The 13320-nt window shown below is 42.3% G+C and overlaps 1 protein-coding gene across 2 annotated transcripts; it reads left to right on the forward strand.

Annotated features, from left to right (window-relative positions):
- The first annotated feature begins 306 nt into the window (after positions 1–306).
- On the forward strand, positions 307–13015 carry zc3hc1 (zinc finger C3HC-type containing 1). Of its 2 annotated transcripts, XM_033040055.1 has the most exons (11): positions 307–471; positions 3226–3340; positions 4760–4910; positions 5892–5975; positions 6168–6295; positions 6631–6723; positions 7126–7283; positions 8176–8419; positions 8498–8704; positions 11124–11348; positions 12532–13015. In XM_033040055.1, exons 1-11 carry the CDS (start codon positions 365–367, stop codon positions 12598–12600), a joined length of 1581 nt encoding a protein of 526 aa, XP_032895946.1. In that variant the 5' UTR covers positions 307–364; the 3' UTR covers positions 12601–13015. The 2 variants fall into 2 exon arrangements, with proteins under 2 accessions (XP_032895946.1, XP_032895947.1); XM_033040056.1 differs by lacking the exon at positions 6631–6723 and having other exon boundaries at positions 308–471.
- The last annotated feature ends 305 nt before the right edge of the window (positions 13016–13320 follow it).

Below are 13320 nucleotides of genomic sequence, written 5' to 3' on the forward strand. Positions count from 1 at the left end.
CTGCATATTCCAAAGAATCTCATTCTTTCCAGGAAGGGAAGTAAACTAATATAACGAGACCAGTGAGTTCCTTAGAACTATTCGTTAGTCAACTACAAAGCAAATAAAGGTAGAATATACCCAAAATAGTTCTGTCCTGCATTGTTTTGGCGGATTAGTGAAAGACTCAGCTATCTACATGACGATCTAATGGTATTTTATTGATCTAGTTTAAAGTGGAATATTTATTTTTAAACTTCTTTCGATGGTAATCATTGCTCTCTAATGCGTTTCTATGTATCTCAAGTGTCCTGTGCTTGAGCTGCGGAACCTTTCTTCGGGACGCCTTGTTGCGGCCGGGACGCCGATAACTGTGGGACCGAAGATGGCGGCATGCGGGAGCGATGGTGATGTTCTTTCAACAAGCAACAGAAATGTGTCCGAGACTCCGCAGAAAGTGCGGCAACTATTGTCCGACAGCATCGCAGAGACGTAAATTCAACACGTTTCTGAGTTCTTTTTCTTCCCAGGGGTGTTAGTGCGCGGATATGAGAATGAATGGGCCAGTCCCACGATTCTGTCTCATGGGATCGTTTCTCACTAAATTATTCAGGGAAATCAGTTTTGTGGCGTTTGCTAAAGAGAATTAACTGCAAAAGAGAAGAGTCAAGATACCCTCTCTCATCCGCTAACCTCTGGTGGATCTCCAAACAATTGTACCTGCTTCTTGGGTCAGATGGTCGTGAGTTCATCCCAATCCAGAGATTTCACCATAAAATGCAGTTCTGTTTATTCAGAGTTAGTTCAATAACAGCGGGTTGATGTCTGATTTGTTTTCATTTGTTCTCTTGGACAGGACATTCCACTTCTGGCAGTCCATTGCAGTCCCTAAACCATGCTGAGTTTTATCTTCTCTCGTGACATTCTATATTCCCTGGTTCTTGTACACCTGTTGATGGAATATTTTTTCTATTCTGCCTATACCCCTTGATAACTTTAAATACCTTTATCGTATCCCTTTATATATGTTGTTCCAAGTAGAACAATCCTCGTGCTGCACCCTTAGTACAAACCTTTCGCCTTTCCTAAAGTGTGTTGTATAGATCTATTTTCTAGATAGTAAATTAGTGGCTGAGTATTGCTCTATAAAGATTTATCAACATTTCCTTTCTTATACTCTATGTCTCACTATATTAAGCCATGACTGCTGTGTACTTCAACTACTTTCTCAGCCTGTCCAGCCTCCTTCAACAAAAACGCACATAAAATCTCAAATTTGTCTGTTCTAAAATAATAATAATTAATTTTGGGGCACTGGGCATTGCTGGCAAAGATCAGCATGAATTGCCTGTGAGAAAATGGAAATATTTCCACAGTAATGTTGCATTGAGGAGTTTCAGGATTTAGGTAAAGCAATGATGAAAGATCAGGAATGCCTCCAGGTCAAGATGGTGCCTGGCTAAAGGGAGAATCTGTAGCTCTTGTTCTGAATGAGGTAAAGATCAAAGCTTTTGGAATGTTGTCAGATTAGCCTGGGTGAGTAACTGGATTGTGTTGGAGATGAATAAAGGCAAATGGAACGTATTCAGCTATAACTCTGACATGCTTCGTAGAGAGTGGAAGGAATTTGGGCAGGAATTGTATTACTTGCTGCAGAATATATAGCCTCTGACCTGGTTTTGTCATAACAATAGTTATGTGTCTAACCTTATTGAGTTTTTTGTCAATGGTGATCCATAGGCTGTTGATGATGGGGTTTCAGCAATGGTAACGGCATTGAAAATCAAGGGTAGGTGGATTGACCATTGTCAACAGGGCAGATGTATGTCTGAAACCTTTGGTGCGAATGTTAGTTACAGCTTATCATCCCGTGACTAAAAGCTATTTTAAGTCTTGCTATGTGCAGGAATGCACTGAATCAATTGTTGAGGACTTACAACCAGATTTGTACATTATGCAATGATCATCATTTATGACCTTGTGGTGGGAAGAAGGCCACGAAAGAGGCCGCTAACATTGGCTAGGCCTGGAATATACATTGACAACCTTGTATAGTGATATTTTGGACTGGGATAATTAACCTCCAACTATTTTCCTCTGTGCAAGTATGACTTCACCCTCTAGGATATTTTTTCCTTGATACCCATTGACTTCAGTTTTATCAATCACCCTTGATGCTGTGTAATAACAAGAAACTGCAGATACTGGTTTGTACCAAAGAAAAACTCAAACTGCTGGAGTAACTCAATGAGTCGTGCTGCACCTTTGGAGAACATGGACAGATGGAGTTTCGGGTAGGGATCCTTCTTCAAACCTTGATGCCATACGTGGTCAAATGCTGCCTTAATGTCAAAGAGAGCTATCTCGCCTCACTTCTGGAATTAAGTTCTTGGATTTAAATTTGAAACAACTCTCTGAAGAGGTCTAGAGGCATGAATCCTGTGAAATGCAAAATGACATTGGTGAACTAGTTAGTGGTGAGTAAGCCTTGCTGGATAGCACTGTTAACAAAGCCTTCCATCACTTTGATGCTGATTAAGACATAGACAGAATCCAAAGTAATTGGCTGCATTGGGTTTGTTCTGCTTTTAATGAACAGGACCGATTTCCACAGTGTCAGGTAGGTGGCAGCTTTGTAACTGTTTTGGAGCAGGGAGGTTGTGGAGTGTCAGTTTTCAGTACCACTGCGAGGAAGTTGTCTGGACTGAGAGGTTTTTGTTGTAACCACTCTTATCATTTCTTGATGTCACATGGAAGTAATCAAGGCACCTGAAGACTGGCTTCTGTGATGAAGGGGAATCTCAGGAGGAATCATATATTCAGCACTTCTGGCCGAACAAGGTGCAAATGTCTTAGCCTTGACATTAGCAGTTATGTCAGGGCCTCGCTGTGGTTAGGATTGTGGTCTGTAGGTTATATTGCTTCTTCTCATTCTTCCTACCAAATGTAACACTTAGCATTGCTCAGGATTAAATTTTATATTTCATATTTATTTGGAATATGCCCATTCCACCAGCCTGCAATCTACCTTGGAGCGTCAGCCTGGTTTATATGCTCAAGTCTCTGAAGCAGAGCTTCAATCAGCTAACTTCTGATGAACATGTTTGCCCACTGAGCCACCATTGCTACTAACTATTCATATCTGATGTTGCCCAAAAATAAACCTAAGTTACTGCCATTACATTGATAGTAGAAGTTCTAACACTGTAGTATTGGTATCTAATTGTTATTATCTTTGTTTCCTAGCGATCAGTCTATTTCCATCCTTGAATCACCTGATGACAGTGATTTGCCAGGATTGCCTGCTCCTTGTGATTCTGCAAATAAAGAAGCTTTCTACTCGCGGGTTGAAACTTTCACAATATCCTTCAATGTTGTTATTTACTCATAGACATGTGCACCTAAGACATCAGGGTTAAGTATTACAAACCAGTACACTCAGTGATACAATTGTGAATGAACAGAGTCTTTTACTTCGGGTAGGGTAATCAAGAATTAAAGGGCATAGCTTTCGGGAAAGAATTAATAGGGGCAACGTTTTCACTCGGAGAGTGATGGGGATATGGAATGAGCTGCCAGAGGAAGTAGTTCAGCCAGGTACCATAACAGCATTTAAAAGACACTTAGACATGTACATTGATAGGAACATGAGCTAAATGTGGGCAAGTGGGACTAGCCTGGAAGAGGCAAATTGGTCAGCATGGATGAGTTGGGCTGAAAGGCCTGTTTCTGTACTGTATGATACTAGTTATGGAGTGCAAACTATACTTGAGTGGAAAAAGCATTCAGGGCCACGTAATGCCAGAAGCAGTGGTTTCTTGGTCAACTTTGAGCTGTTGAATTTCTGGTTTGGTGGAGGAAGGCTTGTGTGACTTGTAAATACACTATTAATTGTTGGACCATTTAAAATGGACAGGAGGAAGACCACTCCAGATTATTGAAGGGTTTAGACCAATACAAGCATGAAGGGCAAAATAGTAGCCTCCTGGATGAAAGAAGGGCCTTGACCCGAAATGTCACCTATTCCTTCGCTCCATAGATGCTGCCTCAGCCGCTGAGTTTCTCCAGCATTTTTTTCTGCCTCCTGGATGAATGTCTCTTGTAAAAGCGGGAAGTGATTAATAATTAAAAGGAATGTTAACGTAAATTTAAATATGAAATGCCAGCTGCAGGGAATGAGGTGCCATTGGTGTAGTCGGAGGGTGCCAAAGTTCAAGTAGTAATTTGTGGTGAATTAGCTGAACGACCGCACACACTGTGCTAAGTTGGGTGAAGGGCTGGAGGTGGCAGCAGCTTGCCAGAGTTCCTGTGTCAACGATTATCCAGTAACGTACTGGAAAACTACAACCCGATTCCTATCTGATGCTCCCCATGGCTGGATAGGTTGCCCGTAAAATATGTGTATAACGAACGACCATTCATGCATGGCTTTTGAAGGGTGCAGTGAGTCGACACCTTCAGAGTAGAAGTAAGAAAATCTTGGGGGGGAATTGAAGAAAAGCTTTGAGCAAACTACATAATTCCTGATATGTGGAAAGGATTGGAGCATGAACTTGAGCCTCTGGTGTTCAGCCAGCTAGTGAGAGATAACGCTTGCACCCCCTCCTACATGCCTGATATGAAAATTTTAAAATACAATCATGCTCCCAATCTGTATATATCAGAGACCATTAATTCTATAACAGATTGAGGGGAAAAAACCCATAGAGGGGATGTTGTGCACAAAGTTAAGAAAGCTTCTTAATAAATGGAGAAGGCACATTTTTCTTGACAAAGCTACTCATTCAAGTGGGCTGGGATGTCCCTTGAGCTCTCCCCTTTGCACTGTGCTAAGTACGGCTGGACCAATATTGAATGCGATGTGTTGAAGTGTTTCAGCTGTCAAGCTTTCCTGTGCGCGACTCTGCATCCATTACAGGACGTCAACAAGTGTAAGATGTGTGTTTTATATTGACTCAACAGTTTGTTCCTTTATAAATTGTTTTTATTTTCCTTTTCGCAACCCGTCAATCTCCTCTCTGTCACAAAACGGACAAGCTCGAATGTTGTTGAAGGCTTTGACCCTGTACAGACCAGTGAAGGTTTGGGACTCATTTCCCCCCACCACTACCTAATGCCTGCCACCACTCAATGATGCATGAATAAAGCTCTCCAAAATCTATTTATTTTCAAAAATAACATTAAAATTAGAGATGAACATTGGCCAATTCAACCCAGCAGGTTCATGTTGGCTGTTATGTTCCACCCTATTTCATTGCACCCCATCAACAAGATTATTTTTATTCTTGTATACTTCCTCTTAAATACATCCACTTTGTGCTAGTAAGTTCATATCCTAGCGATTCGCCAAGGAAAAAATAGTAAAATATATTCCTTGATGAAATTAGTGGTGGATTTATCCATATGCCCCCCCATTTTAGGAATTCTACACTATTGAAACATCATCTGCACGGCTGTCTTTTCAAATCTGTTTAATTTTAACTTGGGTCATCTCTCACTTTTCTATTTTAAGGAGAAGGAAACATCATGCTGTTTGGCTTTAGAGTTCTGTTATACCCAATCCTGGTATCACCCTTTAATTTTGTATGCATCTACTCGAATTCCCTTATGTAATATGTAGATGAGAACTGTGCAGAGTATATATTTCGCACCCTTCTCCCTCAATCCCTTGTGCCTCTAAAATACATTTTCTTGAACTCATTTACATTTTCCCTGCATCAGTGTCTTACATTGTCAACTTATTGAATGACTCTCATGTTCTCTCGTAGTCTTCTTTGTTTTCTTTTTGTCATATTAAACTTGTGATGGGTGTCTTCTGTTTTTGAATCGTTCAGATTTTTCCTCAACTGGTTTTATGTTGAGTGATTTACTTAAAACGTATACACATTTATGTGCATTTTTTTACCTTTAAGATAAAGAAAGGCTCGCTGGGCTGCAGGATGATTTGAAAGCAGCACACAAGAAGTTTTGCTTCTGGCCTGACAGTCCCTGTCCAGGTGAGGTAGGAAGAGATATGTAGAATGTTTTTGTATTCTTCACTGTGCTCATATCTGCAAATACTTTCAACCCACAGTCAGTATCGGGCCCTTGTTTTTTTATGTTGATTTTATTTAACTTTGATTGGAGCAGGTGAAGGGCTGAATAGCATCTATGTAGGTGACTAAATTTTTCTTCCATGTTCCTTGCAGATCGGTTCTGGACTTTACCTCTGAATGAACCAGCAGCCCTCCTTCACGAGATGGCGGAGCGGTTCAAGTGTCTGTGCGTCTTGGACACACAGTTACCGGTCCTCAAACAAGATGACCTCGGAGTGATGGTGAGTTTGACAGGTTGACTTTGCCCTCCCACTCCACTCCTGTCTCTCTGCCGGGGTATAATTCTGTGGGCAGCATTAGGTTGCTTTCACGTTAGATTTTCCTTCAGTCAGAGGTTTTGACAATACTTAATGGGATTTTTCTTATCCGCATTGAGGTAATTAAAATAGATGAAGTTCTCTAGTAACAGGAAGTTGAAATTGACTCCATACATCGAATCAAAACAGCTTGGGAGAATTCTCCACACTTGGCAGTGGGTGAATAATAAGTTGGAGATAAAACCTGTACTAAAGTAAAACTTTCCTTTGAGCTGTGACAAGTTTTTTTTTTCATTGAGATTTTCCGAGTCAAGGATTTAAAGGGATTGAGAAAGGATATGAAAGAGCTGATCCGAGTTCCCACAGTTCTAAAGATGGCCAACAAAGAACAGGTTAGTGCAGGAAAATATGCAGTGGGTTTTCATTTTCATGCAGAGAACAGAATGATGACAATCTGTAGTGCAATGAAGGACAGCTTTCTCTTTTAGTGGTGGGGCAGTGTGCTGATGTCGTTCACTAAGGTCTGGTCACCAGATGGGTGAAGTTCCTGCTGAACCATAGCTTACTGACAGACTGGCTCCTTACATTTCTTTGTAATAGATCACTATCTACTGGTCTTTCATATTCCTATGTTACTAAGTTGATCAGTTGAAAACTGATTGGTGTGCTGGCCTTGAATCAAACAATGGTTATGAATCCAATATTCCTGGGAATTATTATCAGATTTATTTCTTTGGAATTCAATGGTACAGTTCAGTACATGCATCACTAACCACCGCTCTGCTCTCAAACAGACCATCAAGGAAGAAACCATCAGCCTCCTGTTGCAGTTGGTAGAAGACGAATTAAAGTCTGACACTAAAGATGACAGTCCTGTGCTCAAGAGCAGTGGTGATCTGCTCCCTGCCCATGTTTCGGCCTGTGTCCTTGCTCTGTCCGGCTGGACTGCTGGGTAAGAATCCAAAATAAATTAGTAGTTTCTAGTTGCTTTCATGGACCTGTGCCTGCTTGGAATCATTGGCTAAATCTTGAAACATTTCACCACTGCCTCCTTTATCCCTCACCATTCCTATGGTTTAATCACCCAAGTTATTCATGACAGTTCAATGCTACTCCTTCCCTATCTCCACAAAATGAAGGCTGATGGTACGATGCAATTCCACAGACAATGGCCAACTTTGTTTATTTAAAACGTTTGGCCATTCCTTAGCAAGGGTAAAGAGTAACAGCTATTGTTTCAAGGAATGTAGAATGTGCAAAAGCCAAAATGCGCAGGGTAAATTTCCACCAAAAGAAATATGCAAATGGGATAAAGGGATGAGTATTGTCCTGGGGTGCTCTCCAAAGTACAATTTGAAATAATGCCATGGGACCTTTACATCTACATATGAAGGAGAGATGGAATTAACCTCTACTTGGCATCTGAACTGATAAAAGGCATTATCAAGTAAGCATTATTGAGTCATGGAGCTGTGCAATGCAGAAATGCTGGACTGTGTGCCCCACTGGATAGTGTAACTTCCAACTAAGTCACTGAGGAGGTTGAGGGGCTTGTGGTGTGGGAATTTGCATCAATATCTAAGTGGGATTTTCACCATCATATTTATCTGTGTAGGAAAGAACTGCAGATGCTGGTAGATCGAGGTAGACACAAAATGCTGGAGTAACTCAGCATGTAATCATCCTGCGGGAAGACGTGGCAGAGGGAGAAAGGTCTGAAGAAGGGTCTCGACCCGTAACATCACCCATTCCTTCTCTCCGGAGATGCTGCCTGTCCCGCTGAGTTACTCCAGCATTTTGCATCACATTTATATAACTTTCTACTTTATTTCCAACGTGACTAGAACTTCCTCGGATTTCCATCATCTGCCAGTCATCACCTGCTCGTATTGCATGAGGAAGGTGGGCCTGTGGAGCTTTCAGCAGATTGACACCATTTGCTCAGCTAGTGATCCTGACGGTCCCGTGTATGGTACCTCGCCACAGGAGAACAGATCAGAAACATCAATGCCAACTCCCTCTGCCATGTCTCCCCGTAGGATGATTACACGAAGCCAGGACGCTGCCCAGATACAGACTGGTGAACAGGTACCACTAACTCTCTGGTCTATTCCTATCGTATAACATCCTCCCTTTCTAAAAACCGTGATTTTTTTTGTTCATCAGCACGAAATCACCCCTATGCCTATTGGGGCTCGGACACGGAGTCGAGATGCCCACAGTCCCACTTTGGTCGATCGAAGTGAACCAGAAAACACCAGTCCGCTCCAGCGGATCAAGCGGCCTGTGACTCGAAGCATGGGCCAGGGTGATGTCCCTTCCAGCCCACAGAGGAAGCCAAAGCGTCTGCGTCTGTCTTCATCCACCAGCTCCGTAAGTAGCAGTGCGTGTGGGTGGATCGCTAGGGAGAACTGTGCTACCAAACTGTTACACTGGTAGATCCATAGCACTGGAACTACATACCTGAGTTAGTTAGCTCATTGTCACCTCCAGTTCTGAAGCTCTTCAATCCCTGTTCTCTCCACTCCACTGTTGATAGTCATGTCTTCAGTTGCCTGGCTCTAAAATGTCATCCTTATTCTAGAATCCGAAACATGCCCTCCGACCTAACTTAACCATACCCCATCTACAGTGGTCCCACCTGCCTGCCTTTGGCCCATATCTCTCTAAACCTTTCCTATCCTTTCTCTCTATCTTTCTCTTCTCCTTCAAGAAGATACTTAAAACTTATCTCTTCAGCCCATTTTTTTGTTGTTGTCACCTGTCATTGCCAAACCTTGAGCAAAACACAAATTGCTGGAGGAACTCAGCAGGCCAGGCAGCATCTGTGGAGAAAATGGAAAGGCAACTTTTTAAATTGGGACCCTTCTTCAGTTTTTAGATCCGCTGAGTTCTTCCAGCACGTGGTGTTGTGCTCAAGTTTGCAGCATCTGCAGTCCCTCATGTCTCCATTGCCAAATCTTGTTTGATTCAATGCTGAATTAGTTTAGAAGGTTTTGAATATTTGTGGAAAAGGATATGGACTGTTTCATGGTAAAAAATAGTCAATTCGAAAAGGACCAATTTAAATGGGATGAGAACAGATATGAATTGGGTAAACCGGCTTGGCAGGCAAAACTATATTTAACAGTGGGTGATCTTTAAAGTGGAGGTATTCCCTAGTCTAGGTACATAGTTTTGGTCTCCAAATCTGAGGAAGGACATTATAGCCATAGAGGGAGTGCAGAGAAGGTTCACCAGACTGATTCCTGGGATGTCAGGACTTTCATATGAAGAAAGACTGGATAGACTTGGCTTATACTCGCTAGAATTTAGGAGATTGAGAGGGGATCTTATAGAAACGTACAAAATTCTTATGGGGTTGGACAGGCTAGATGCAGGAAGATTGTTCCCGATGTTAGGGAAGTCCAGGACAAGGGGTCACAGCTTAAGGATAAGGGGGAAATCCTTTAGGACCGAGATGAGAAGAAACTTTTTCACACAGAGAGTGGTGAATCTCTGGAACTCTCTGCCACAGAGGGTAGTTGAGGCCAGTTCATTGGCTATATTTAAGAGGGAGTTAGATGTGGCCCTTGTGGCTAAACGGATCAGGGGGTATGGAGAGAAGGCAGGTACGGGATACTGAGTTGGATGATCAGCCATGATCATATTGAATGGCGGTGCAGGCTCGAAGGGCCGAATGGCCTACTCCTGCACCTATTTTCTATGTATCTATGTATTCCCATGAGGAAGAAGGATGCGGACAGTAAAGCCAGAGCTCCTTGAATTTTAAGTGGTGTAAAATGGAGTAGACAAACGTGCCTATGACAAAGAATTAGGCTGATTTAGAAAGTCCACGCAACAAGAAATGGAAATGAGAAACAAAGAGACAGCAAGAGAAAAGATTGAAATCAAACATTTAAGGAATACACAGACAGTCCTTGGTATTCCAATAGGGAAAGATTTGTGTAGGAGAGGTGGAGCCATTCAGAGTAAAATTAGGAAATCAACTCCTTGCTGTAAAGGGAGTAGCTGTGGAAACCAAACTTACATTTGAAATCACTCTTTACCACAGAAGAAGGTGCTAGATTGCACACCAGTAAATTTAACCTCAATGGTGGGTAAGTTGTAGAAATAATATTCATGGACATAACTGGCAATGAGCTGATGAGAGGGATAAGTGTGGGGGAAATCTGGAACTCCCTTTCCCGAAAGGTCTGTGTGTGAAGGATAGTTGGAGCTGCAAAGACAGTTTGAGAGAGATATTTGTTGGAGAGTGGTACAAAATATATGTAGGTAAATAAACTTGGGTGCCGATGAGCTGTGATCTGATTGAATGAGCTGAACACCTATCTTGTCCTGGGAAAATAAAACACAAAATGCTGGAGTAACTCAGTGTGTCAGGGAGCATCTCTGGAGGACACGAATCGGCGATGTTTCAGGTAGGGTCCCTTCATCAGAATCCAGCGGATTTCTTTTTGTAAGCCAGCATCTGCGGGTCATTGTGTCTCTCTTTTGTCCAGTGGTCGGTTTCAGGAAATAGAAGGGGTGGGCAGAAGGTCTATTTCAATTATGTATATTTCCAGTACCCTATTATTGTATGAAACTGGGATAATAATGATCACTTGGTGGTGGTAGAAGAAAGTAATCACAATCGGTGGAATTATGCTGTGACGAGGAGAATCTAGGAGGTGAAAGGTGGACGTAAAGGAAATTTGGAAGTCCAAAAGATATGCTGGTTGATTCTAAGCGAGCTGTTCGGGGAGGTTTAGTTTGATTTCATTTCTTCCATTTTTATATGACTGTTTTACAGGATAGTGTCCGGGGATACTTCAACCCTGTTTCCCAGCACAGGGAATGGTGTCCTTGGATTCGAAGAGAACTGAAACCAGAAGATCAGCTGCACAGCTCTGAGCCAGAGAAGCAGTACTTGACCTCTGGGTCACGTGAGAAGACAGAGCCCAGCTGGATTACGGTACTTGAGGTTCTGTTGTCCCTGACAGGATCCAGCAGCCCAAACGAGGGCATGGATAGCTTTGTAAGTAGCACTTTTTCTCCGGTTAGCAGGCTGCTCGTAGTCCTCTTTCCTTAAAAGGATGAATTCCTTGCAGAACATGGTTCCAACTACTGTTTTCCAGTTCCCCTTTCTGCATTGTTGTCAATTGACCCACAATGGAGTGTGCAGCAGGCTCTCAACCGATAGGAATCCTAGATAGTGAAAGGAGTTAGGACAAAAAACATTTTGATTTTATAAGCAGTTCCAATTAGTGCCGTTGACATCTTGTGGCAGAAAATCAGTACAATGCCGGCTTTGCTTTTACTCTATCGATGGCCTGTCTCATTTGCACATCTTTTGATCATTGTGACGTCTGGTCTGAGCATCCATTAGATTCCCAGACACTGGTAGCATGCCCTGGCCTGTTGCCCATCTCCCATATTAAAAAGCTGCTTAATTTGGATGCCAAAAGTAGAGTTCTCACCAGAAGGAGGGAGAGAGAAATATTTAACCTTTGTTTGTTTTAGCATTCGTCCACATGCTGGAAAGGTGCCGAGCTCATGACCAAAGCCATATTGGCCAGTGTTGCCTGTTGAATCAGACAGTTCATAAGTGATCAGAGCAGATTAGGCCATTCGGCCCATCAAGTCTACTCTGCCATTCAATCATGGCTGATCTATCTCTCCCTCCTAACCCCATTCTCCTGCCTTCTCCCCATATCCCCTGATACCCGTACTAATCAAGAATCTGTCTGCCTCTGCCTTAAAAATATCCATTGAGTTAGCCTCCATAGCCTTCTGTGGCAGGGTGGTTTATTTGTGTCCACAGTCATCCCTCCGGTACCATTCATATGATGCATTCAACATGAATCTTTTTTATGTTTTGTACTGGAAATTTTGCAAGTACAGCGATCCTGCTGGAACAGAGAGTGAATTGAACCACTGAGGGGGATGAGGAGGAAATACACCGCCATCCAAGATGGGGGTGGCATTGTCCTCCCTTTAGGTTCCTCGTCAGGCAGACTGTTTTCTTCACAACTGATGAGCTGTGCAATTCTGTGCTGACATTTTCATGCTTTTCAGTTTCGGACTAACTAGACTTGCAGCAAAATGCCAAGTAATCCATAGAATTGTAATAGTTCAGAAGGAGACCATTTGATCCCTCGACTCAATGCTCATAAGACTGAGTCAAGCAGGCCTTGTTCATATACTGTTTTTGTTGTTAGACTCTTTCAGAGAAATCGAGAAAGGTGTTCCGAATATTCCGACAGTGGCAAGTCTCATGTTCCCTCTAGTGGGAGTTATCCTGTAAAGATGTTGGAGGTGCAGAATACTTAACAGAAAAGGAGAGAAAGAAATGTCCAACCTCTGCCTGGCTTTGCCCTCCTTCTACATCCAATGGATTGGGTGATGGTAGTTTTCAATACTTACTGCCAGGATGGACTTCATACCTCTTTGAACCAACTGACAGATTAAAATGAATTGGAAGTTTCTTACAGACCCGTAAATGTCTTTTTTTTTAATAAAACAAAACTTGCAGGAAAGAATGGAAGTATATTTGGTGTATATTTAATATGTGCTTTACTGAGAAGAGGGGCCTGATTCATGTCAGCTTCAGTGGTAAACATTTTCTTCTGGTTTTGCATACATTAAAACATCATAACATTTTGTGCCAAGTATAAATAAAGACTGCCTGCTTTAATCTTGTTTGACAGTTTTGTTTGGTTGTGGTTTCAATTCTTTTGCTCTTGTGATAAATTAATGCTCCTTAATACTGTCTGTAACCTAATAAAACCTTGTGAAGGAAATGATTATTATCTAAATGGTGGCCGACTAGGAAAAGGGGAGATGCAGCGAGACCTGGGTGTCGTGGTACACCAGTCATTGAAAGTAGGCATGCAGGTGCAGCAGGCAGTGAAGAAAGCGAATGGTATGTTAGCTTTCATAGCAAAAGGATTTGAGTATAGGAGCAGGGAGGTTCTACTGCAGTTGTACAGGGTCTTGGTGAGACCACA

This window comes from Amblyraja radiata, chromosome 21 (genome assembly GCF_010909765.2).
Source record: "Amblyraja radiata isolate CabotCenter1 chromosome 21, sAmbRad1.1.pri, whole genome shotgun sequence".
NCBI lineage: Eukaryota > Metazoa > Chordata > Chondrichthyes > Rajiformes > Rajidae > Amblyraja > Amblyraja radiata.

Bases quoted from the DNA above. Each gene is read 5' to 3' on its own strand.
- zc3hc1 (XM_033040055.1), top strand. From the start codon at position 365: ATGGCGGCATGCGGGAGCGATGGTGATGTTCTTTCAACAAGCAACAGA. The intron at 6,724-7,125 runs GTTAGTGCAGGA...GCTCTCAAACAG, and splicing joins AGATGGCCAACAAAGAACAG to ACCATCAAGGAAGAAACCAT. The intron at 7,284-8,175 runs GTAAGAATCCAA...CAACGTGACTAG, and splicing joins CTGTCCGGCTGGACTGCTGG to AACTTCCTCGGATTTCCATC.